The following is a 25,263-nucleotide window of genomic DNA, read 5'->3' on the forward strand; positions in this document are numbered from 1 at the left end:
TCAACGCATCGCCTTCGGGCGAAATTGCCAGTTTCCGAGATGCCCTGCGAGGATCGTGCGCCGAAGCTGACTGCAGTGACGAAGTCGGGATCTTGACGCGGCGTTTTCCCTTGCTACAACGCTCGAGAATGCTGGCATTTTCTTTTTTAAAGCGAAAGCTTTACTACGCCAGCCAGCGAGCCATTTCGGCTCGTCGCGCCGTGTGCCGTATACAGGCAGCCGTATGCCATATGTCGTGGCTGACGAACAACCTTGAGCCGCCGTTGCCCACCACCGTCGCCGCTCCCTCCACCAGATGTGCTCCGCTGGTGTAGAGAGAGAGGAGGTGTCGCCTCGCGGGGGGGGGGGGGGGGTATATATATGCGCTTCGCCTCAGTGTATCCTTCCTTTCTTTAGATCACTATCATCTATCATCTCAGTGTATTTAGTCGTTATGGAGAGCGCGAAAGAGACGCAACAACGACAGAACGAAGCGAGGAAGAGACAACGCGCTGAAGAGACGCCAGAAGAACGCGCCGCACGACTCGACAAGCGTGGTAACGAAGATGCAGCTAGAAGAAATCGTGCCACGTCCCGGAGTGACTCTTCAACTGCGTAAGAGACCGCTTTGAGTTCTCGAGAGCGTCGGAATGAGCCGCTGCGTAGACGATGTGCCGAGGAAACGGAGCAAGAACGGGCAAGAAGACTCGAGACCACAAGCGTAGCCATGCAGCTCTTGCTTTCGCAATTCAACTAGGGTTAACCAGAGCTAAACCACAGGCAATTTCTTTTAGAAATGCAACAAGACTAATTTAGGTGCTGTCAGCGCTAACGACCTTCGCTCGTCCGATCTTATATGCTCACCTTGATAACAACAACAACAACAATAATAATAATAATAATAATAATAATAATAATAATAATAATAATAATAATAATAGTAGTAGTAGTAGTAGTAGTAGTAGTAGTATTGTTACGGTCCAGCAGTCCTGGCAAGACTTCGCGGCTCCTTGTATTGTTGCGAAAACGACGTTGTCTTCGGAACTTCTCGGGGCATGTTTCCTGATGAGAGTGACGACCCCGTAAGGTGACGACTCCGACGAGGTTCGGGTGGTAGGGATTCTGTCATTGGGCGCTTGTCTATGCCCAGAACCTCCACCACATTGTTAAAGGCGTGAAAAGGGGTTTATTTTAAGAGGGCGGACATCAACTTCTTGACGGTATTGGATGCTGTTATTCTCTTCGCTCCGCCGATTCTACTGTTACTGCAGTTGCCCCACCAGCCTCAATCCACTGTGACAATATAACAACAATAAGAAGAAGAAAGAAGAAAATCGCTTTAATGTAAGTGCCTGCTTATCTCTTGGTGTAAGTAATTGAATCCAAAGATCCTTCCTTACCTTTCGTCCCTTCAGTGCTCACGAGGTGTGTCGTTTGAAAGAGCGTAACCTGTAACACTTCAGATGTACGTTACAGCAGTGAACATCGAGTTCTTATTTACTTGTTACATAGGTTCTTATCAGCTCCAAGCCACAAGCCGGTACGATATATTAATCGCACTGAACAACCTGAAATGTACAAGAGCAGTACAAACAAAAAAAGTACCTTAACATAGACAACAGCGCTACGAAACACGGAAGTTTGCGCCATGGACTCAGGGACGCAGCAAAATACTCAGCTGAAGTGGATTTAAGGTGAACCTCAGATATGTCCATCCAATATTCTCTATAATTTATGCTTAATGAATGGTGGATTGTCGAGACGTTTTGCTTGAGGACTTCTTTACGAATGATTACTTAAATGAATTCTAGAGGCAAACGGGACGGCAGGCTGTAATACTGCCTGTGGTAAGCGAATACGGAGCTACATGCCATCCTCTCAATTTCCTTACGACATAAGGAGGGGAAGGTTGTCTGCACGTGGATCTATCCTTCCGATACTTGATGACAATTCCTCCGCCCGAGCACCTTCTTAAGAAAGTTTAAGAAACTGAAGCCATAGGTCTGTCATCCGGTGCGTCATCATTCTAAAGCTCATCTCGAGCAAGACAGCGCCCACTTCCAGTCGGGGACAGGACGCGAGCGTGCGGCTTGTAAGCCATTTAGCGCACGATGACGCACCGGCCGGCCCATCCCCTGACACAACGCCCTCAGAATGAGTCTGCTAAACGTTACCAATCGTAAGTACACGTCATTTTGCAACTTCAAGAAATGTCTGGATGCCTCCGTCCTTAATGTCCATTGTCCTCGCGGGAACTTATACGACGTGCTTCAACCGCCTGCTTTATAGGCGTATGCAGCATAATTTTGCGTGTATAGTAAAATAATCAGCCCCAGTATTAGAAGGGCGTATGAGCAAGCCTTGGGACTCCCGGCAAATACGTCAAACGAGAAATTCTTGGCGCTCGGCGCGCACAACACACTAGACGAACTTATTGAGGCCCAGAGAGTAGCGCAGTATGAAAGGCTTACACAGAGTTTGACGGGGAGACACATCTTAGATGACATCGGAATAACCTACGAAGCACAGCACGGAGTGCGGAGAGACATCCCAAGGAAAATAAGGGAACATCTATCAATACCCCCAATCATCAGAAATATGCACCCGGAGTTTCAGCAAGATCGAAGAAACGCAAGACTGAGAGCTCTCCACAAAAGATTCCGTAGTGCCACGGACGTGGTCTATGTGCACGTGGCGGAGTACGCAAATAAGACAGAGTATGTCGATAGTTGCTACGAGTCTAGAGGGTGACTGCAGAGTTAGTGGGACGGTAAAAACACGGAAGGCAGAGGTGGCGGAGGAGGCTGCCTTAGCACTGGCAATAGCCTCCACGGAAGCTAACATCGTAGTAAGCGACTGCAAGACAGCCGTCGAGAACTATGCAAAAGGAAGAATCTCGCCGGAAAGCCTGATAAGCTTAAACAACTTTCCTGAAGGTCGCCACATTCACATTACATGGGCACCCGCACACTCCTCCCTTCCCGGGAACGAAATAGCGCACAACCTGGCTCGAGAACTGACAGGCCCAGCAGGTGACACGTAACAAATACTAGGAACGGAGAGAGACCGGATGACCAGCTTTAACGAGTTCACCAAACACTATAAATTGGGAAGGGCCCATTTCCCCCCGGCACACTCCTCGCTGAGTAGACGGCAAGCGACGACATGGCGCCTCTTACAAACAGATACATATCCGAAACCGATGGCCTACCACCGCTACTACCCGGACCTTTACACGGATGGTTGTAGATTCTGTCAAGAAAGGCCGGACCTACAACATATGGTTTGGGTTTGTTCTCGGACACCCACACAGAATAAAATAAACAAGACCAGAGAGCAGTGGGAGACCGCGTTGCTCAACTGTGCACCGGAAGATCAACGCAAGGCAATCCAGCAGGCCGAAGATGCCTCCAGGGCCCAAGGGCTCGAGGCCGTCATCTAGGTAGAGAGGCGTAGGTCTCAAATCTAATGTGCACAAATAAAGTTTATTCCTTCTCCTCCCCGGACGGAACACGCGCAACAGGTTTTGTGTTTCAACACATGCATACGTGCACTGTTGGGAGTTCATCGCGTCGTGGTCTACGACTGTACTCTGGACCACACACCGTGGAAAAGAACATGGGCGGCATTGCTTGAGGAAGTGACGCGTTGAGACGCGAGATTGTATCTCGAGAATGACGAGCTTTCCGTTGACCTTGTCAAGTGCACCTCAACGGGTACTCCTCTGCCTCCTTCTGGTCACGTTCCACAAGCTGTGGAGACAAACCCGCTCGGATTCGCTGGAGAGAAGAAAAAAATGGAGAGAAGGAATTATCAGGCGGTGCCACTGGGCACTCGTTTGAAATACCGAAGGTTCACGACAGTACACGCCAACAGGCAGCTTGCTCGCGTCTGCACTCGGGCATTTTAAGTTTGAATTATCTCTCAGCGGAACAACGACAACGAAATAAGTAAACGCATGCGTGCTTCCGCCATAGTATAACTATCAATTCGATGAAGCTCTTCGCAAAAGGCTGATGCCCCCGACATGTTGTGTGAAAGCCTGTGACTTGATTGCGCTTTTGAGGTGTCTGCGCGCTTTACCGCCTGTTCTCGTTATGCGTTTGTGCGTGCTTGTGTGAGAGAGAGAAGTCTGGTGTGCGTAAACGTGGACCCCTACTCAACCACGCTGACATTCACCGCTTACCACCGTACCAACCAACCCATCTGCTACTGGCCGGTTACATAAAGCCCGAAATCATTTTTCATAGGACTGGTAAGGAACTATCTACACGGCAGTGCTGTCTCACCTGTCGGAGCGAGCCTGGGGTGGTGAGCAGGAAGTAGATCATGTATGCAGGAATCATGACCATGGAAGCGAGGGCCATGAACCAGCCCAACATCTCGCCCCACCACGGGTACGTGTACGTCTTGGCGTACACCAGCGGTTGGTACTTGATCACCGAGAACAGGAATATAGCCTGCAATGAGAGGAGGCTTCGCTGGCTAATTGGCGTTTGAAAAGCCCGTTCTTGTGTGTTTCTACGGGAGGACAGTTTGAGCGACGCATGAGAAAACGCTAACCACACTGTTCGCGCAGCCCTTTAGTGCCACAAGGTAAGAAGTGGTGCCGTTTTATTCTTGTTACCATACCACCCGCTTGCACCCTTTGCTCGACGTCAAGTCTGAAAGGCGTTTGAATAGCTAATTTCTCATTCGCTCGAGCGAAGGAAGAGGCGCGAGGCCTGTCTCAACCTCATGTGATTACAATAATTTCAAAAAGTCACAAACAGTAATAAAGAGAATGAAGCGTAACGAAGCCATTCACAAATAAAAATGATGAAAACATTTTTGCTGTGAGGAGCTAATGCGAGATCCGTCATCGCAAGAACGCCACAAAAAAGCACGATAGGTGATTCTATATGAATATTAGCTTCGCTGTAACACATTCAGAAATATAAATAAAGAAAATATAATGTCTGCACATATCTGGCTGCACAGTCCGAGGCGTCATTAAAACGATTCCGGACGGTAGAATAACTTGTCACGTACCACACACATGACCGGCGCGAACACCGTCCAGCCCAGTCGGAACAGGAGGCCTGGACGTCGGCCGATCATTTCCTGGATGTTATCTGAGATGTTCCTCGTTCCTGCATAGACACAGTGCGTTGTTATCCCATTATCTACAGCGTTAGCGGGCAACCGCTGTCTGAGGACGCTATTCTCGGCCCATGGCCTGACACTGCAACTTCAATGCGGACAACTAAAGTACTGTTCAAGTTCCTAGTAGGGCCACCATCTAGTAGGGCCACCGTCTAATATACATAAGCACTCACCGCTTGTCTCATCATAATAATCCATCCCAGTACTTTCATTCCCCTTCACTCTTTCCCTGTGCGGAGTTGCAGACTAGAGCGCACTAGCTCAGGTCGACCTCTCTGTTATCGCTATCAGTAAAATATCCCTCTCCCTCGCTATTTGTATAACGAAGGGAAAACTCAGTATAGCTAAGAGTGCTCCCCGCAAGTTCGAAGATCCCAGGTACACCCGGTGTTTCACGTCATTTCGACCAAACGTATCGAAAGCGTGGTTTCTCGTAGATCAACAGACTAATGAAAGGGGCCAGCTGCTGGTGATTTGTAATGGCTGACTTCACTAAGTGGCGAAGAAAGGGCTAATCTCCGGAAACTGGCCATTTAGGAACTTTTTTTCGTTCTGTTGACTTCTTTTTGCGCGACAATAATATTCTCCGTGTGACACTTTAATAACCTGTACAAAAAATAATTTTATTAACACCGAAGGCGCCGATGGGCTATTTACGATGCGTAGCGGAGAAACACACTCGAGCCTTCATGTCTTCGTTCCTGAATCGCTGACGCGATTCAGAACCGACAATTTCGACAGGAGTACTGGCTTCCTGTCTGTATGTTTAGTGTTCTGTGTAATGAATCATGTCTAATAAAGATTTGATTGATTTGATTTGTCTGATTGAAGCGTAACTCTTTGAAATCGCTGTGTGTATTTTGCTGACAGCAGCATGCAACAGTTGAAACGTGTCTATACGCTTTAGCCTCCCAAGATATAAATGGATATGAAGTGTGAAAAATGGAATCATCTGGTTTTTTTTTCTTTGCTCATTCGATGACTTGAGCTCCCAGGTCTTCACGCTTGTGTTTGTTTGTTTGTTTGTGCGTGTGTGTGTGTGTGTGTGTGTGTGCGTGTGTGTGTGTGTGTGTGTGTGTGTGTGTGTGTGTGTGTGTGTGTGTGTGTGTGTGTGTGTGTGTGTGTGTGTGTGTGTGTGTGTGTGTGTGTGTGTGTGTGTGTGTGTGTGTGTGTGTGTGTGTGTGCTAGCGGGCCGTCAGGGGCTAAAGAATAAATGCTATAATCATAGCAATTAGCTGGGGCTCACCATATACCCAAGAAAGAGCAGTTGCCTGAGAGAACACTACGAACAATAGTGTGATACCGCTGATAGCGTAGTTGTCCATTAATTGAAACAGATACATTCCACCCTGCAATGAGAGATAAGAAAAATCAACATTCACTTAAGAGGCACATACATGCTAGAAATAGGTGCTGTTTCGTAAAGCAGAAACACATCGGTTACATTTTAGCAGCTGTTTATATTATTATTATTATTATTATTATTATTATTATTATTATTATTATTATTATTATTATTATTATTATTATTATTATTATTATTATTATTATTATTAATTACAGGTTAAAGAAAAAAGTGCATGTGGCAGGTGGAGCTACAAATGTAAGTGTACATCGTGTGGTAAAATTTGGGTGCACGATCAAGAATCTTCCGATGGTCAAAATTAATTCGGAGTCCCCCGCTCCATGAAAACCCATTGCGAATTTCCGGAACGTTAAAACGCATAATATTATGTATGATGTTATGTCAGGATGCTTACCTCGATGAAGTACAGTTTCTGCCATTTTACTGCATTGCTGCTTCTGAAGAGTTCCTCAATTTCATCAGGAATTCAGGATTAAAATGACACTATTGTTTCGCAAGTGCGGAGGACAATAACAAGAGCAAGAAAGAAAGAATGAAAGAAAAAAAAAGCATTTTCAATAAGTGATGATTGTTAAGACTATTCATCATGTAAACACATCTAAATGCAACACAGAGAGAAAGATAATCGGGATATCAATTGTCGCCTGAAAGAGACACCGCCCTCACTCGCTTGAGGAGGAGAGAGAAAAAGAAGATGAAGGCACACCACGTCACATTACGCCCAGAGTAGGAGCACTACAGACGAGGGTCGAATCCTGTAGTTGGGAATAATTTGAGGTCATATTTGTGGTGTTTGTATCGAGTTGAAGCTGGACTTTTAGGGAGAAAAATAATCATTGAGCGTAGTTTGAGAAAGATCAAGCTGCCCTGAACCTGGTCAGCACTATCGACTGAGAACTACTGAGAATAAAAGTACTGTAGCACCAACGGCCACTTGCCTGAGTCGTCATGGGGAGACCTAAGAGAAACTGGGTCACGACCAAACAGAAAGTAACGAGCTTGCGCCGGGTCATCAGGGATGGCCATTGGTCGATCAGGCCGGCGACTACCCCTTCGGATGTGCAGAACTGCAAGAGCAGACAGACATAAATGAATGCATATGGCTTTTTGGTTCCGTTTACAAATTTACAATGTTAGCCAGAGCGGAAACCTGCCCGGGAAGCAGTCTTAGAGCAGTTCCAGGCAAGTCGTGGGTGATCTATCTATCTATCTATCTATCTATCTATCTATCTATCTATCTATCTATCTATCTATCTATCTATCTATCTATCTATCTATCTATCTGTCTATCTGTCTATCTGTCTATCTATCTATCTATCTATCTATCTATCTATCTATCTATCTATCTATCTATCTATCTATCTATCTATCTATCTATCTGTCTGTCTGTCTGTCTGTCTGTCTGTCTGTCTGTCTGTCTGTCTGTCTGTCTGTCTGTCTGTCTGTCTGTCTGTCTGTCTGTCTGTGTCTGTCTGTCTGTCTGTCTTATCCTCAAGGTACATACAGTATATTATAGAGGGAAGGCGCAAAACATAATAGAACAGAACTCAAAAAAGCAGCATTGAAAACAAAAATGCAAAGTTTGAAGGCCATGATAAAAAGACACAAGCAGCTTAAACATCGGTGGGAATACAAAAGCAATTTGTAATACAAAAAGTGGTTCGTTAGATTGCACTTGTACAAAATATCAGCAAAAATCGAAGTTACAGCACTATAGTTCACGTTAACTAAAGCACTTTTGAAGAGAATGGCATCGCTTATGTTCAACATTGACGCAGGTGGGCTATACCATTCGACATAGGTTTTTGGAAGAAGTGACTTCGTACACGTGACAGTGTTACATAATGATTGACTTCATGGCGATGATCTCTACCAGCAAATGTAAATGGTGAGAAATATGTAACATGAGAAAGCGACGAGCTGCATTATGACAGTAAATTCTATGAAAGAAGTGACTCGCCATCCCGGCCCTGCGAAAGTGGATGTCCAGAGAAGCTGTAACAAATTCATCGCAACAGCTGCTGAGTGGAGTATGCATTGCTTTATTGATGGTTCGGGTGCTTGTTTTGAGCTTGTTCATTACTGAAACGTGTGCTGTACCGTGTGTTGCACTTGTGTTTTCAATGAATGTATGCACTGTTTGCTTCACTTTGTTGAGCGCTTGTAATGATCCATTGTGTTTTCCGCTTGCTAACGGGGGTATGAACCATTCCTTACGGGGGTATGAGCCATTGCATTTTTGCTTGCATAAGCCGTTGCTAATGATGACAGGTGCTTGTTTTGAGCTTGTTTTTTATTGAAATGTACGCTGTTCTGTACGTATTGTGCGTGATTCCAGTGAATGTATGCACTCTTCGCTTCACATTGCGGAATGCTTTTAGCCTCTGCATTACAAGGGGGATGAGCCATTGTATTCTTGGTTGCTTAGGGGCGTATGAGACATTCCTGATGATGATAATTTTTGTTCACGGACCTACACGAAAAATGTCGACCTCTTAGAGGCTACAAGCTTCGCTGTAAAAGTGAAATGCGAGCTTGCTTCCGGCGAACAGTTAGTAATGAGATGTGGCGCAGCTAGAATTTTCTTTTTTCGCCGGGAGCACCCGCTTGACCGGAGATGGGAAGGGGGATGAAGAGGGGCAGCTGGGAAGGGCCGCCTGCTAAGAAAAAATTCTGGAAGGGGAGAGGGCACGGCCCAGTTTGCCACCCCCTCGATACTCAACTGGATGTCAAGAGCGGTTTCTATTTGCATTACTCTAGCTATACGATGCTGGTTTGCTAGTATAAAGCGGGCAGAACGAGTTCGCATTGCTTTGATTGTGTAGATCCCAAAACAACGAGGTTAAACTACTTAAAGGGACACTAAAGATAAGTTATAAATCAGTTCAGACTGATAAAGTATTCTTTAAAAAGCATAGTTACGTTAATTTCGCGTTATTAGGTGAATTATTAAAAATGAAATGAAGGTCACAGTTTCATTTTCTTTTCATTTCGCACCGATATTGCTGTGCCGGTACGTCATTGTGACGTCACGGATCTCAAATAATTTTTTATCCTATCTGTGGTTCACTAAAGGTTCTTGAAACTAGCTCGTTTCAATCTGTGGCTAACCTAACAAAATACATTTAATGACTTCAGAGCATTCCATATGGCAGAAACAAGGCTTATTTATATCATTCGATACAAATGCTGTTACGGACTGGACGTTCCTTCAATTGAGTAACTTGTAAACGAGTAAGTATTTTAGTAATCTAGTGCGCTGTGACAGCAGCAGTAAAGAAACTAGAGAAGAGCATGTCCCCAGATAGAAACGTAGGTTGTTGCGTTCGTTAGAGGAGAGAAATGTGATATTAAGAGCATGAAAACGTGGTGAGACTGATTAAATGATAAATTGCTCTGCCAGAAACAAGGGAGAAAATTTCAAATATGGGCGGCCTAAAAAGGAGGCATTCTTATTGAATTATTGGAAATGATTAAGCAGAAGTTATCTGTCGAATTCACTCGCTAAGGAAGTGTGCCCGCTCTGTTACAATTGCGGCGTTCTCGCGGCAAAATCATTCTGCTCATGTGGGTCGATCTCTCTATCTCTCTCGAGGCTCCAAAAAATTGTTGGTATCCATCATATCCGAGCAGAAACGAATATTCGACTATTTAGAGTGGTAAATTCTAGAATCGAATGCGAATCTAATAACAGGGACTGTTCCATTCATATTCAAAATTTAGAATATTCGCACACCCTATACTTATAGTAAAAACAACAGACCGTGAGGTGATTATTAAATTAATGGATGTGTTACAGAGAGTCCGTCAATCAGCGACTTCTATTACCGAACGATATAGACTGCCACGCGAATTCCCTCCACATACAATACACTCAGTAAATAACGAAGCTTTTTTAACGAAGAAGCCGTGCACGACACATTCAACAGCGAGGTGTTGCGTGCCCACCTGGCTGTTTATTCCGAGGAGGAGCAGCATGACGAAGAAAAGCAAGGACCACAGCATCGAAGCCGGCATTCGAGTGACGACCTCGGGGTATACGAGGAAGGCCAGGCCTGGTCCTGAGGAAATGGTGCGAGAGCATGGGACTTCGGCGCTTCGTCACAAGTAACTGTCGCGAGAATCTGTTCACCAGTAAGGAGCATTCTTACACAATTCGTTCGCTACCAACAATCTGTGTGCACATAGACATTTAGCACTGTCGTTCGATGGGCGAAGCATTGAGCCGGTTAGCAACGTTTAGCGTTGCTAGGGTTGCTAGCATTGCGCCTGAACTTTTCGATGAGAGAGAGAGAGATATGAAACATATTTATTGAGCAGTTTAGTATATGGGGTAGATCCTTATTTCGGGTAGCCATCTGCTATCTTGGCTCGACCGGCCCTCCCGACCAAGCAGGAGCCGGACGGTGTTCTAACTGCATGCGGGTGCGACACGTTCGCGCGATGCAGCACGCTAGATAGGTCCTCCTACCCGCAGTGATAGTTTAGCGGATATCGCGTTGCGCTGCTAAGCACGAGGTCACAGCATCGAATCCGGCGGTGGCACTTGGATGGGAGCGAAATGCCGAAACGCAGAAAAAAAAAAGGCCGTGTAGTGGTAGATTGGGTGCACGTTAAAGAACCTGAGGTGGTTAAGATTTATGCGAAGTCCCCCGCTACGGCGTGCCTCATAGTCAGATCGTGGTTTTGGCACGTAAGACTCCCGAAAAAGAAACTCCTGCTTGGCAGAAGCAATAGCGTCCTGGCAGCTACACTGCAAAATATAATGCGCCATTCAAAGCGAAGAAGTGTAAATCACACCCTTTTAGCGGTAAGGTTGTGAGCTAGACAAATTTACACCCTTTTTGAGTGAAAGGGTGTGAGCTATAAACAAATTTACACCCTTTTTGAATTAATGGTATGAGCTATGACAGACTTACACCCTTTTGGGTATAAGGACGCGAGGTATGAACAGATTTACACCATGTTATACTTTGAAGGGTGCCAATTATTTTACGGTGTACCAGGCGTTTTACAACGCTGAGGTGATGAGCGCCGCCGATGGCGTTGTTACAAAATAAAAATCAGATCTTGGCTTTTTCTGACAAAAAGAAAATTCTTTAGAGCTTGCTCCTGTCATTCGTGGAATGATAGGTGTGAAAATTCTGGCTGTAATTAGCGAGAGTTCTTTTTTTTTTAAATTATGGGGTTTTACGTGCCAAAACCACTTTCTAATTATGAGGCACGCCGTAGTGGAGGACTCCGGAAATTTCGATCACCTGGGGTTCTTTCAACGTGCACTTAAATCTAAGCACACGGGTGTCGAGAGTTTTTTTGCATTATCCAAGTGCAAAAACACCCAATATAGGAGCTGTTGTTCCGTTTAACCGGCAATTCCGTTTAAGCGATATTGTTTACCGAGAATCTATTTCGCTTTGCTATCGGTGTCAATGCTTCGCTCTTCAGGCGAAACTGCATTTTTCTCTATTAAATACCTTAATGACCAATTACTGCTCACTAAATTAGCAGTAGAAACACGTTATTAAAATTAAATTCTGGGGTTTTACGAGCCAAAACAACGATCTGATTATGAGGCACGGCGCAGTGGTGCACTCCGGTTAAATTTTGACCACCTGCGGTTTTTTGACGCGCCTCCAATGCACGGGTGTTTCTGCATTTCGCCCCCATCGAAATGCGGCCGCCATGTCCGGGATAAAAAAAATGTTCTTGAAGAGCCATGCAGATTACACAGCGGTCCAGCATGGTTGGAAATCAAATCAGACTTATACTGTAACTTGCACTTGTGCTGAATTACACGTAATTATTCAATTGCGTAATTTGGTAATATTGTAATTTACCGATTACTTTGTTTACTCGGTAACAGTAACTGAAATTCACTCGGGAAAGGACATAATACGATGTTTCAGTTTTTGACTGCCTTTATCGAGAGCGCCTTCCGCTAGCCCTAGCAACAATGAAGCGCTGCGCTTTATCGAGAACCCAGACCCCGAGCATCATGGCATTCCGTAACCACAATCTTGTGAGTAAGGTGTTCGTACCTTACTACGGAGCCTTTCTCTCCAGCACGCACATCGAACGAGCCTTCGGTGTCGCGACAAATGTGTTCACACGAAAACGAGGGAAGATTACCGAATAATATCTTGAGAAGTAATTCTTTTGCAGGCAAACAACGCGTGAAGGGCTGCAGAGAATGCATCGAAAAAGCCTGGTCAGCTCGTTCTATTTACTGTATTTGTGAAATGGTAATGAAAGTAGGGAGGAAAGTAACATTAAGGTGATCGAATATAATTTGGTAATTGCCCAATTACTTTTGCAAAGCAGGAACTGGTAACTGTAATCAATTACATTTTTGAAAGAAGTAATTGTAATACTAATTGGTACACCATTCTTTCTGTAGTGTGTACACAAGACTGAAGTCATTATAAGGCACTTACCCGATTTCACGACGTCGCCTACTGACTTTCCAGCTACAGAAGCCATGTGACCAAGCACAGTAAATATAACAGTACCCGACAGAAGGCTGGTCATAGGGTTGACGATACAGACTATCGCCGAATCTCTGCGAGCAGTGGAGAACAAAACGGAAATAAGAGTACCATCACGCTGGCACGTACGACACGCGAGCGCGCACTCATCGACTCGCGATTGACTTGGACTTCTAAAGACCGAACCGGCGATGCATTAACTCCAGTCGCCCTCAGTCGCAAGCGAGCGTATACAACGATTTTTCATCAAGAACTTTTCTTTTTCTTGCGCACAGTTCACCAGGAAGGACAGAAGGCGACGGAAAAAGCACTTCTTTCGTGCGGTAGATACTACGTCCTACTACGTCGGCTACGTCGTACTACGTCATACGTCATACTACACCGGCTAAACGGGACGATGTATAAATGGCTGTCTGCGTGAACACGTCAACGGGATGCGCAGGTCTTCCCGCAGACACGTGGAGGAGGTAAACACTGCTCTACAGGCGCAAGTGCACTCCTTTGTTTGAGACGGTTTTGAAAAGTGGGTGGCTGTGGCCACGTATAAGCACCAAAGGGCTTGTGGGATTTGTGAGACCTTCCACATACGTCTGACCGGAATTATTTGCGTTAGCTCCTCAACCATTGCATTAGCCTCCCATTCAATGCGTTAGCTTTCCATTCATTGCATTATTGTACATACAGTAAGATTGATTACTTGTCGACGTGAAGCAAGTGACACGCTAGCTTTGACATGTGCCTTTGTCCTGGTTATGCAAGTAATACATATGTACATTTATCTTTTTCCCTGCTTTCGCCTCTAACTATGTATGTATTGCTGTGCAAGCAATAAAAACTGATGGCTGTCAGTACCGCTCTGTTAAGTCGCCTTCTGTCTTTCCTTGTGAATTTTCGCAAAAAAAAAAAATATTTTCCTTGATGAAAGAATGTTCCACCAGCCAGCCCAAGCAGCTAGCTACCTTGTGGTATTCTGCGAAAAGCGCAGTGTCTTCTAATCGGACACGCCTGGCACCTCCACCCGACTATGTCTAGCCACCATAGCCCGACCTTGCAAAACGGACGTCTATCGAAGCGCTTATCACCTACTAGGGTGTGCAGCGCATTCTTTGTCTAGCGTTCCAAGCACCGGGACTTGGCGGCCGCCCTTGGAGACTAGACTCGATGCAAATGAGTGCGCGCAGCGCAGTCGTGGCAATCGATGCCTTTGCCCATGAAGCAGGTGTCATCTTCATTCCTTAGACGAGCAATTGGATGAACTCCAATTGAACTCCTCGGGAACGGCCGCTAATTCCGACGATGCACCTACTCTCTCCTTTGCCCCTTACCCATCTCTTCCCACTTAGGCAGATACACCTTCGGATAACGAACGCGAATTCATTAATTCACCCATCTTTCACTCCTCCATTATCCTCCCCGCTTACAGGGTTGCCAAAGTCCGCAATGTACAAGGTGCGGCAATATGAAAGGGAACACCGGATTTTCGATAAAAGGCGGCAATATTCCTTGCGTGAACTCACAATGAGAAAAAGTTAAATGAGGGTGATTCTTCAACATGTGGCCAATATAACAAATAACAATGAATAACGTTCTGGCTTGCATGTTTTCAGTAATCGCTATTTCAGCGCACATGAAATATTTCCTTTATTATTAGCGTAGTTTGCACAGGTGCGGACAAATGTAATTGGAACGCGGGAACTGTGGCCTAACTGCATCCCAGTGCCGTCAAGCAGCCTCGAGGGCATGCGAGAAATTGGATGACGCATCCATGTAGTCCGGCGCTCATGGCTCGATGCACCACTGGATCTGTTTCTGTGCACGTACATCGAAGTGTTGCTCGCAGCGTGTTCCAGGCGGGAGCGTGTTCCTATTACTTTTGTCTGCACCTGTTCTCGCCCCCACCAATTCCGTGCAGTGCAGCGAAGGCTAGTGTTAGTACCAGACTATCACTAACAATATCAGGGTGTGAGTTCCTAGAAGGGGCTTGACGATAGTGTGCTAATAATTCCTTCGTGACGCTTTCATTCAGTGGGCATTAATTTTAGGGCGATCAGCGGCGAACAATGTAGGCGCCATTTTTCTCGTTCCCGTTTCTGGTTGGCTGATGTTACCCTTAGGTTTCGCTGCATTGAATATAGGTAGTAAGGCGAAGTATAGTTAACTTCCGTGGCATTTCCTTCCTCTCGTATTAACGTGTTAGGACGTCCATCCTTCATGCGAAAACGTGATTACATCCTTTCCTGTTACACCCGCGTCTATCAACGTTGTTTCTATCCGCGAGTCGCGAATATTACTAGCTTTTGTCGATGAAAAGAAAAAAAAAGCGAACGAAAGCCTGGCGCAGGCTCTCACCTTATGAAGTTCTGGTGAAATTGATTGTAGCTACCGAGTGTCACGAGAGAACCGAATCCAACTCCGTAGCTGTAGAACACCTGAGTTCCAGCAGCAATCCATACCTAAAGAAAAGGAAATTGGACCATAAAGATTAACACACGGTTAAATAAGTTATTGAAATAACATTAACTCATTGAGTTTATTCCTTTTTTTAAATATAGTACAGATTCTGACTCGTTGTCTTCGGTTACAAACGTCGTCCTACGCGCGAGGAGAGATTTTTCACGCCGCAAAACGGTTTGTCGGGAGACAATTCCACCGAGATGCTACACTCTATAAGAAAAACTTCGCACATTTCTAAGGATGTCTTGTTCTCGCGTGCACTTCCTTTCTATAACGCCGCGACAACGGAGACGGCACTACTGCCACACACCGACCTCCTGGGCCCATGTACCTTCATTTGTTGCGCAGTTACCACTCCGGAAATGACTCCGGAATCGTTCCACGTTTTCGCGACCCCGGAATGGAATGCGAATGGAATTACGTCTTCTTCCGAAACTAGAGCGCTTTTACGTCTATACACGCTGTTCTTTATCAAAATATGCCTAAGAACCAACCAACCCACGTTCAAACATTAGTAAGTCAGAGCCTCGAATTTAACAATAAAGCAGTATTTTTAATATGGCTTGGTTGATTACAAGCACGGTACATATATAAGCAACGCGCCTACTACAATTCTGTCCTTATAGACTGAGTTGCTTCGAACTTTGTCTCGATTCTTCGCGTAATCGTGGGTCTATGTCTTTGGTACCCGTCGCGCGGAACTACGGCGGCGGCATACTCCTCCCCTCCCCCTAACGCCTTGTGATTTTTTTTTTTTTCGGCGGCGCCTTCGCCCCGGCCGCCTGCTGTCTCCCCACCCTTCGCTTTTTTGTTTTTGCTTCTGTCGCCGTTGGCGACTCAGACGCATATTCGAAAAAGCGCTTCTCTAAGTTGTGATCCGTATTGACGCTGGCGCGATGCTTGTGTTCACTGCAAGCTTTCGCATACCAACTTGTGCGCCGTCTCACCTCGTACTACTCCCCCCCCCCCCCCCCTCCAACCTTTTTGCAACACTGTCCCCCCTGTCCAGACACACGAAGACCTTTGCAGGAAACCCTCCTTTCCAGCCTTCTATTGCAAATAAAAAGCGCTTCCATAACGCACTGCCACACTGGCTCCTGCGCCCAGCGGCTCACGCACAGAGTAAGTCCGTCAACATGGAACATAGAGCATACTGGAAGCATTTTTTTGAAATTACCCATGAAGAAAACAAACAAGCTGTGCGCTGTACGCTTTGCTCCGAATCTACACATGCTGTAGTCGGCGTTTCATCTAATTTGATTCGGCACCTAAAAAGGAAGCATGAACGTAAGTACATACAACAGAAAGGGCTGGCAAACCAGCCGAAGTCAACGTCGGCCTTCACCGCTGGGTGCAGCCCTGTGCCTGTTCATCGAAATGCTGCTCTTGACGACGCCATGATCAATATGATTTGCACTGACATGGAGCCCTTTCGTGTTGTCGAGAGGGATAGATTCAAACAATTCGTAGCGGTAAGTTTGATTATATTATAAGTCGCCTTTCATCAAAGTAACTTCTTTGTATTCTTTCAGATTCAGGTCGCCGTCTAGGGCTACAAGTTGTCATCGCAGGATGACCTCAGAGAGAAGTTCCTGGTCGGGAAAGTATCAGCGATGTAGACCAAAATATCATCGTCTTTGGCGGGAGCAGAGTACGTCCGTATCGCATTAGACGTGTGGACGTTGCTGTCTACGAAGGGCTTCCTGGCTGTCGAAACAACGTTCGTGGACAGCGACTTCACGGCTCACACGTACCTCCCGAGTTTCACTCGCCTGGCGGGGAGCCACACAGCTGCTCGGATCCGCACCGAGTATGACGCAGCGCTGCTGCAGTGGAACATCGCTGACAAGGTGAAATATGTATGTTCGTACAATTTTGCCTTCGTTAACTGTTCTTATTTCATTTTCCAGGTCCTTCGCGTGGTGACAGATAACGCTTCATAAATGATAAAGGCATTTGCGTTTACCGGGTGGGAGACTGAAGAGGACGATGACGATGACAATTTCGACGACTGTCTGCTGCTAGTATGTTTATTTGAATTACGAAACCCATTTCGTTAAGATAAAACCAGCCGTAGTGCCGGAGCCATGGCACTCTGTGCACGACATTTATTCCTAAAGAACAGGAAGGTGTAGCCTATGTATTAATGTGCACTCAATTTATCGTAGGGCTGGATAAAACGGCTGTGTCTGTCCCTACTTTATTTTGTCTAATGCAGTCTTGAAGACTGTGTCAGTGTGTCGTCGAGTGCAATACCGTACGATTACATATGTAATCATTCTCTTTCTGAAACTCTATTGCATTGCTTTTTTGCCGTTTGCGCTACCTGTACTTGCAGTGGCGATATTCACTAATTGTCGGCCTCGCTTCATTTTAGGATCCAAATGCCGAGGAAGTCGTACAAAAATGCGGCGTCATCGTTGCATCTATACGCAGGAGCACCGCCGACACGGAAGAAGGGTTGAATATGGCCGGTGTGCATTTGAAATATCACAACGCGACGAGTTGTAACTCGCAGCTACGAATGATGAAAAAGCTCGTTACCACTTCTTCGAGTCATCCAGGCCTGACAGAAACTCTGCACGCATGAAAGGGGGCTAAACTGTCTAAACATTAGCTGAGCCTGGCGACAGACTTGATTGAGCTTCTCTACCATGTAGAGGAACCCACAGAGTTGCTGCAGAAAATGCATGAGACAGCCGGGCTTTTGCTTCCCGCGTTGCGAAATATCGAAGTTTCCCTTGCGGAAATCTTAAGCAAAGGCACACATCTTTCCAAAGAAGCGGCTAAAGTGCCTACAGCGTAGCCTGGAGAAGTGGTTCGCAAGCACGTGGACTGACTGTGTTTTTTGATGGGTGCCCTCCTAGACCTACGGTTTAAGTCTTCTTGGTGTTCAACTGCAACAGCCGAGCTGCAGATATGCTCTGCTGTGCTGGGGAGGGGCCCTCTTCTGTTAGGGCAGGACACCGCCAGCACTGTCGCGAATGCAGACTCTGAAGCAGGGCCAAGCAGGCTGGTGTTTAGAAACATCAGGCAAAATGAAAATGCCCACCAGGACAATATGTCTGGATCCACTGCAGGGGAAATTTCTCTTTACCTTACAGTGGGAACTTGCGCAGACATTGTTAAGCCCCTGACCTATTGGAAAGCGAACGCTAGCCGCTTTCGCTTGCTTACCCACCTCGCAAAGGCATTTGTCACTGTAAATGCGACGTCAGCTTACGTGGAATGCGCGTTTTCTGTGGCATCCCTGATAATGACAGCGAAGCGAAATCGACTGTCAAGCACCTCTTTCGAGCAGCTCATGTTTGTGAAGCGCAACACATAGTTAGGCAGAAGGCAGTTGTTTTATCTCACTTTTCTTGTTTTTAGAACTAACCGTTGAAGCAGCCGTTATTTACACTTCGGGTTTTCAAAACTAAACGGCGAAGTGCCCATTTAGATATTGACATTTTGTTGCGAAATTTAGAAGAGAAAACCAAAATAAAGCTTCTTTTTGAATCTTGCACTTCTTGCGATCTTTATTGCAGCATTTAAAGATCACGAGGACACCTAAACGAAAATACGCCATGTCGTCATTTTAGCATTAACACATTTGAGCTTAAACAATATTAAAACATCACAAGCCGTTAAAACATGCTGACCATGCAGATACTGTAGGTAGCGGGAGAACTGCCCCTATGGGAATTATTAGGGTGGTTGTACTGCACGAGATATGCCACCAAGCTACTATCACTCGACCTTGGTAACGTGTGTTGCGTATTTTTTGCAGTTCTTAAACGCGTCTGATGACATCAGCTTTATGGTGCGTTCATCGGTAACTCGATAAAGCTGCCAAGATACCTTTCCCGCGTTGCGGAATTACATAAATGGAATTGAACTGCCCTGCCATTCCCGGAGTGGGAATGGGCAATGGGAAAGGTTTTTCATTCCGAGGAATTGAAAGGAATGAAATTGTGGCAAGTTCTAATTCCCCGGAATGGAAATGAAATGGAATGGGGTCGACTATTCCGCAACCCTGGTCCCTACTGCATTGAGCGACGCCCCCGTCAGACAGAAACAGCTCCTGTGTGGCTGCGAAGGGGTCTCTGTCCACTCCGAGACCAACACTGGCGGACACCGTAGGAGCAATACCCTACCCGCGAAAGTTACCCAGCAATTTCGGCATGTTCATGAGTGTTGGCTTCGACACATCTTTCACCTTATGCAAACTTCCTCCCTAAGATAATCCGATTCCTTCGCTTTGGCCATGGGCCAGTCCTTCCTTCCTTCCTTCCTTCCTTCCTTCCTTCCTTCCTTCCTTCCTTCCTTCCTTCCTTCCTTCCATCCTTCCTTCCTTCCTTGCTTACTTACTTACTTACTTAATAATAAATTAATTATTTTTTGTTAATCAATTCTTGATATACACGTTTCTTAGTAAAAGCAACGGAAACATCGGTGCTGCGGTAGTGCTGATGGTAAATGGTTTTTACAGAGACAAGACCGAATCGTTCGCTGCAGTGAATGTGCGCCCGGGCGGAGCTTAATATAAGCCCATAACAATAGGGCGTCTTGGTGGGCCAGCTAGTTGATATACTTCTGTTGACATAATTGACTGCAAGCATAAACACAAACCACAGGAAACATGGACAGGTAGAGCGCGAGGACAGACCAGGCGATGTTTCCTTCCGTTTTTTGTTTATATAAGCTTTGTAAACGACATTAACAGCCCAAAGCACTGTAATTCTATATGGTATATATGTTCAAGAATGTAAATCCGCTGTTCAGTATATGTGGCAACAATTCGAAACATCCGACTTCGATACTGTCGGGCGTCACTGTAGTTGCGTCAACGGGGCATGATTAAGTTATGTTTTCGCTGTATCTCTCTTTATTCCTGTCAAATAGATGTCGTCGAATGCTCAGAAACAATTGAGTCCGGTGTACTGGATACTGCCGCAGTAAATACACACAATTTCAAGAGAGCCCCGGCAGCGTCTGCAATAATAATGTTTGCAAAGCCAGCGTAACCCACCTTCGGCTTTAGTAACTGACTCCAATCGGGCGTCACGTAGTATAAGAGACCGTCGGACGATCCACTGAGTGTGATGCCTCTCACGAGAAGAATGAAGAGGCACACGTATGGGAACACCGCCAGCACCCAGACTATCTGAAAAGTAGAGATGGGATATGCGTGACACGCACAGGTCACCTTCGACCGTAATGCTTAGCTGCGTACAGTCAACCACAAAAGCTTACGGGCCATGGGATCTCAGAAAACGTTCAATTTCTGAGCAGCCTGTAACAGTAGTCAAGAAAACCGAACGTCACAATGTTGTTCACATATACTGGTAGAGGCTGTAAAAAGAGGCCGCGTCGTGAAACTGAACAGATATTCAGCTTTTTCTCAGAGTTCGTGTTTCGTAAAATTTTGTGGCCGAGTGTAGGTCGCGGTGGAAGAGAGCACTGCGTCAAGACAGATTCGCACATTGCATTTTTCGGAACTCTCATCGCATTTGTCAGGCGATCAGCGTTGACTGCATGCGACTGTATAGGTGTGCCAGAAATGATGTGACCGTGTCTTCAAATTTCTGACACCCGCGACATGTTAGCAACAGCCAACTTAGTCATTTTTTGTCATTCATTCTTCTCTTTTGTAGGGTGCCACGTACGAACAGTATTCGATGTGGCACTTCTGTTAAGCTAAACTGTGCTGTGCTGTTCGAACCCCTTCTCTTTATAATAAAACATTTGCATGTCTCCAATCTTATGCGTCACAATATGCGATTCTGTTCTGTATATTGTCGATGTATCACATAATTTGTGCATTATGTATGTGCGTCTACACAGTAAAGATTTTTGCACTCTTAAGGGCGCTAAAATGGTGGTTTTCGTGCTTGTATCCATAATTACACCTATTTATCGCCAATGTATACCTATAGAAGTCCATGATAAGGGCATGTGCGAAAAAATAAATTAATTAATAACGAGTGTTTTAAAGCTTACTCCATTGCCGCACACTTTAGGCAACCGTTTGCAGTGCGTTTATGCGCCAACCAGACGCATTTCTGGTTAACATCCCTGCCTTCTCTCTTTCTTTCCTCCTCCACTTCCTATAAGAAGGACTGTTGTTCTTACACTGATTAGGTTGTTCGCTTACGTTGGGCTCGGTTTTTGCAGCTACAAGGACTAGTTTAAGGACAAGTTTCAGGTGTAACGAACGTATTTTCTGCGGTGAATGATGCGATGTGATGCAAGATTTATTATGAATTGAAGCAAAAATCTTGATAATAGAATTTTTCTTGTAGGGTAGCAAACCGGACATGGCGATCTGGTTAACTGCCCTGCCTTTCCCTTTATGCTTCTCTCTGTCTCTTCTTTTAGGAATAACTAGTTCGTATTATAAATAACAGTCACATTATGGACTATTATTTCATGTATAAGTATATTTATTACTTTGCAGGGCTGTCTTTCTTCTTTCGATAGCCACGCTAATGTTTCCAAATCGCTTTACTAATCCGACATAACAACGAATTATGAATGGCAATTAAGTGCATCATGTTGCGTTTCCGATCACTCACGACCAACTCTAGTATTATCAAAAGTTTTGCTGGGCTTGGGCTGCGCAGAAGGTGCAAGAAGAGGTGACGCAAGTTTTGCGATATATATGCAGATACCAACATCACAGGAGCTGCAACCCGTCTTCTGTTCGGCGGAGTGGATGTAGAGTGTCCGGCTCGCGCGTGAGGTTCCTGACCGTCGCAAGCCTGCGTAGCGCCTGTCCGTCGTACATGTTCGTTCTTTTAGTACGCGTCTTTGTAGCGCTATTTTCTCTTCAAGGAGGTTCCTGCGTTCGAGTCCAGCTCCGTGCATATCATCCTCAGCCTACGTACGGATAAACCATTTGTCCTTTGATTAAACATACGTAGTAACGTAAAAATTTAAAAAAAAAGTGACGAGTAAGACGTGCTTAGGGGAAACGCGTTCTTTCTCCCCTTTCCACTTACGGTTCGACCAGTTACCCTTCCTTAAGGGTGTTGCTCGCAGCACCCAATTTGTTGGTGCTGGTATGTCACTATAAGAGTGTCAGATATGTTACAAACCAAAAGCACCCTTAAGGGTGTGAAAGTTTTTGCTGTGTGCTGCGGTTATAGCGTGGTAGGCATGCGCGACCATTTTCTGCACACATCTAGGCTAGGACCGTTCTGCTCGTATGCATATGGAAAGCGCACTAGCTGCCAGAGTGGGATTCGAAGGGCTCGATTTCTGTTAGTCACAACCCCATCAAGGAACAGACAATAAAGACAGAGAAAGCGAAGGGGGGGGGGAGTTAATTGTTATGTTACATTGAAATGTGGAAATAATGAAGTAAAGGGAAATGAAAGTGGACGAAAAGATAACTTGCCGTAGGTGGGAGCCGAACCCGAATCTTCCCCGTTACTTGTGTGTGTGGTGCTTTACAAGTTAAGATGACGCGGCCATGACCTCGTATACCTTCTTGGCTATTTCTATAGGTGTACGCGATTAATCCTGGTAGTGGTAGCCAGCGCCGCTCAAGCCAAAGGCGGCGCACGTGGAACATCCTTTTAACCGCAGGCGTCACGTATTACGTCAGCTTTGCAGTTCGCAACTGACCAACGAACCCTTATCGTCTAAGCCACCGTAATCCTTAAAGGGCAGCCACGGTCTTACTTTCAGTTCATCGGTGCTGCAACCTTGGCCTGTTGTTATATGAACACTTTCTCAATTTCGTGCGCAGCGCCGTCAACTTAACACGGTACTGAAGCACCGAACGGTGTTTCTGTACAACCATTTCCTGCATATAAATGGGCCTTTGCTGTTCTCGGGCTATTGAAACACGATTCTCGGAGCGCATGGCTGCCGGCGTTTGTCGCGCCATCTTTGCGTCACTGGGGAAACCAATCTGATGCGTTGTGGTATATGATGAGAGAGAGAGAGAGAGAGAGAGAGAGAGAGAGAGAGAGAGAGAGAGAGAGAGAGAGCGAGAGAGAGAGAGAGAGCGTTTGTGGTTCACGGGGACTGCATTTGGCCCCCATCACCCATCCAGCGGTGGTCCAACAAGCACGGCTGACACGCGGTCCGGGTGTCGCGTTTGAATCGCTGAGCACTGTACCTTTGCTTTGATAGTTGCAGTAAGAAAATGCCACTGTTAACAGCCCGTGATGGCGACATTTCGACGCTTCCTTAAGATACACTATAAGGGTCCGTATGATAGCCTACCTCATTGTCTATGGATTGACAATAGAATATTGGTTGACACGTATATACAGAAAAGTCTACCAAAAGTATGTAAGGGCATAAACTTGTAGATTTGGTCGCTTCGTAAAGAGGAAGCTATAGCTCGGGCCCAACTCCGATACCGCCTATTCAAATACACGTAAAACTCAGACACGTTTTTCTAAGATAACCAGTCGACCGATTATATGAAATTTGTCGCATTTGAGAGAGCAAGTTTGAGTCTAGTTAGTTTCGGGAGTGGCATTTCGATTTAAGGCCTGGATTTTTTAAAAGGAATTTGGAAAAATTCGTAAGTCCGAAAAAAAATAGAAACACGAAGTTTACAAATTCGTAGCTCTGCACCAAGAACATATACCGCATTTCTGTAAACTGCATCCATTAGATCCTCTCAAGCGGACAAATTTGATACGTCATTTTATATCTTACATGGCTTCATTACATTGTTCACAAAGGTTTTGCGAAAGCTCTATTCCCGTATTACTATTTTTATAGCCATGAGTAATGTATCAATATTGTCTGCTTTAAATGTACTATTATATGCAATGTACAGAACTGTGACATCGTCTTTTATTGCTGAACTGCAGAGTTGTAAATATCATAGTTTCGTTTTCTGAGAATTTGCGAATTTCGAAAATTTTTGTTAATAAGCTGACGACATAAATAAAAAGTTCGCGACCAACAGTCAGTGGCTTCTGACTTTTTCTTTTAAATGAAGCAAACCACATCGAATGTGGTGCCGTGGTTGCCGAGAAAGACGATTTCTCCTTTCCCGTGTATTTAGATAGAAGCATCCGAACTAAAGCTTCCTCTTAAGCACGGCGCCGAGTTTCTGAAGGGACAGTGACTCGACATAATGGGGGGGCGTGGCATCGCGACCCTACTTTCCTTTCTCCACCCTTGATACCCGCTGGCTTTTTAGAAACGGTGTGCAACGAAGTAGTTCCACTGGTCTACCTTGCCGCTCTTGTGAAGACCCTTCCAGATGACGAAGTACACCGCGACCCAAGAGATAAATAAGTAGAGGGTCAGCTCCAAACGCATGGTCCCAATATCGTGCAGTCCAGACGTGATGCCAAGCACACGGTTCCTGCAAACACCGTACGCAGTGTGAGCAACAGTGACGGTAAAAAAAAAATGAATAAAAGGAAACGGAAGAGAAGATTTCATAGCAGTTTTCGCCCAAAGCGCGAGACAATGACCCCAACTACAGCCTGCTTTTCTCTGCGTTGTCGTCTATTGCCTGCCGAACGATACGCGCGACACACGAAGTAACCTGCAGGGGGACTTCCCACCTCGGAGAGCCCGCAGCATCTGAGGCATTGAGTGGCCTCTGAGGTGAAGAAAGCTTGCAGTCAGATAGCTGGGCTACTTTGTGCAATTCTGTAGGTAGCGCCTAGACTGGCTTTTAGGTAACGCACTCGGCTTTCAAGTGCAGACCCAATTCAAGTCTTGAGGGAGAAACGTGATGTTCTTTCTTTCTCTGTTTCGCACTTGCGGTGGATATCATTAGTCAAGGTCTAGGAGTACTGTGAATCATCGCTATCATTTATCACTATAGTAAAGAAAGGCGTTTCCAGATGTCCCTGTCCCGTACAC

At 45.6% G+C, this 25,263-nt stretch overlaps 1 protein-coding gene across 1 annotated transcript in view; it reads right to left on the minus strand.

The window, feature by feature from the left end:
• Positions 1–3,417: 3,417 nt before the first annotated feature.
• LOC142585619 (sodium- and chloride-dependent GABA transporter 1-like) overlaps positions 3,418–25,263 on the minus strand; it is a 34,563-nt gene continuing 12,717 nt past the window's right edge. Inside the window, exons 6-15 of the mRNA XM_075696526.1 lie at positions 24,622–24,754; positions 20,444–20,578; positions 15,325–15,428; positions 12,925–13,049; positions 10,439–10,551; positions 7,429–7,557; positions 6,371–6,473; positions 5,011–5,111; positions 4,269–4,439; positions 3,418–3,758 (exon numbers count right to left, since the gene is read on the minus strand). Coding sequence (XP_075552641.1) covers positions 3,678–3,758; positions 4,269–4,439; positions 5,011–5,111; positions 6,371–6,473; positions 7,429–7,557; positions 10,439–10,551; positions 12,925–13,049; positions 15,325–15,428; positions 20,444–20,578; positions 24,622–24,754 — 1,195 coding nt within the window. The 3' untranslated portion in view covers positions 3,418–3,677. The remainder of the gene's footprint in view (positions 3,759–4,268; positions 4,440–5,010; positions 5,112–6,370; positions 6,474–7,428; positions 7,558–10,438; positions 10,552–12,924; positions 13,050–15,324; positions 15,429–20,443; positions 20,579–24,621; positions 24,755–25,263) is intronic.

This window comes from Dermacentor variabilis, chromosome 6 (assembly GCF_050947875.1).
Source record: "Dermacentor variabilis isolate Ectoservices chromosome 6, ASM5094787v1, whole genome shotgun sequence".
NCBI classification, from domain to species: Eukaryota; Metazoa; Arthropoda; class Arachnida; order Ixodida; family Ixodidae; genus Dermacentor; species Dermacentor variabilis.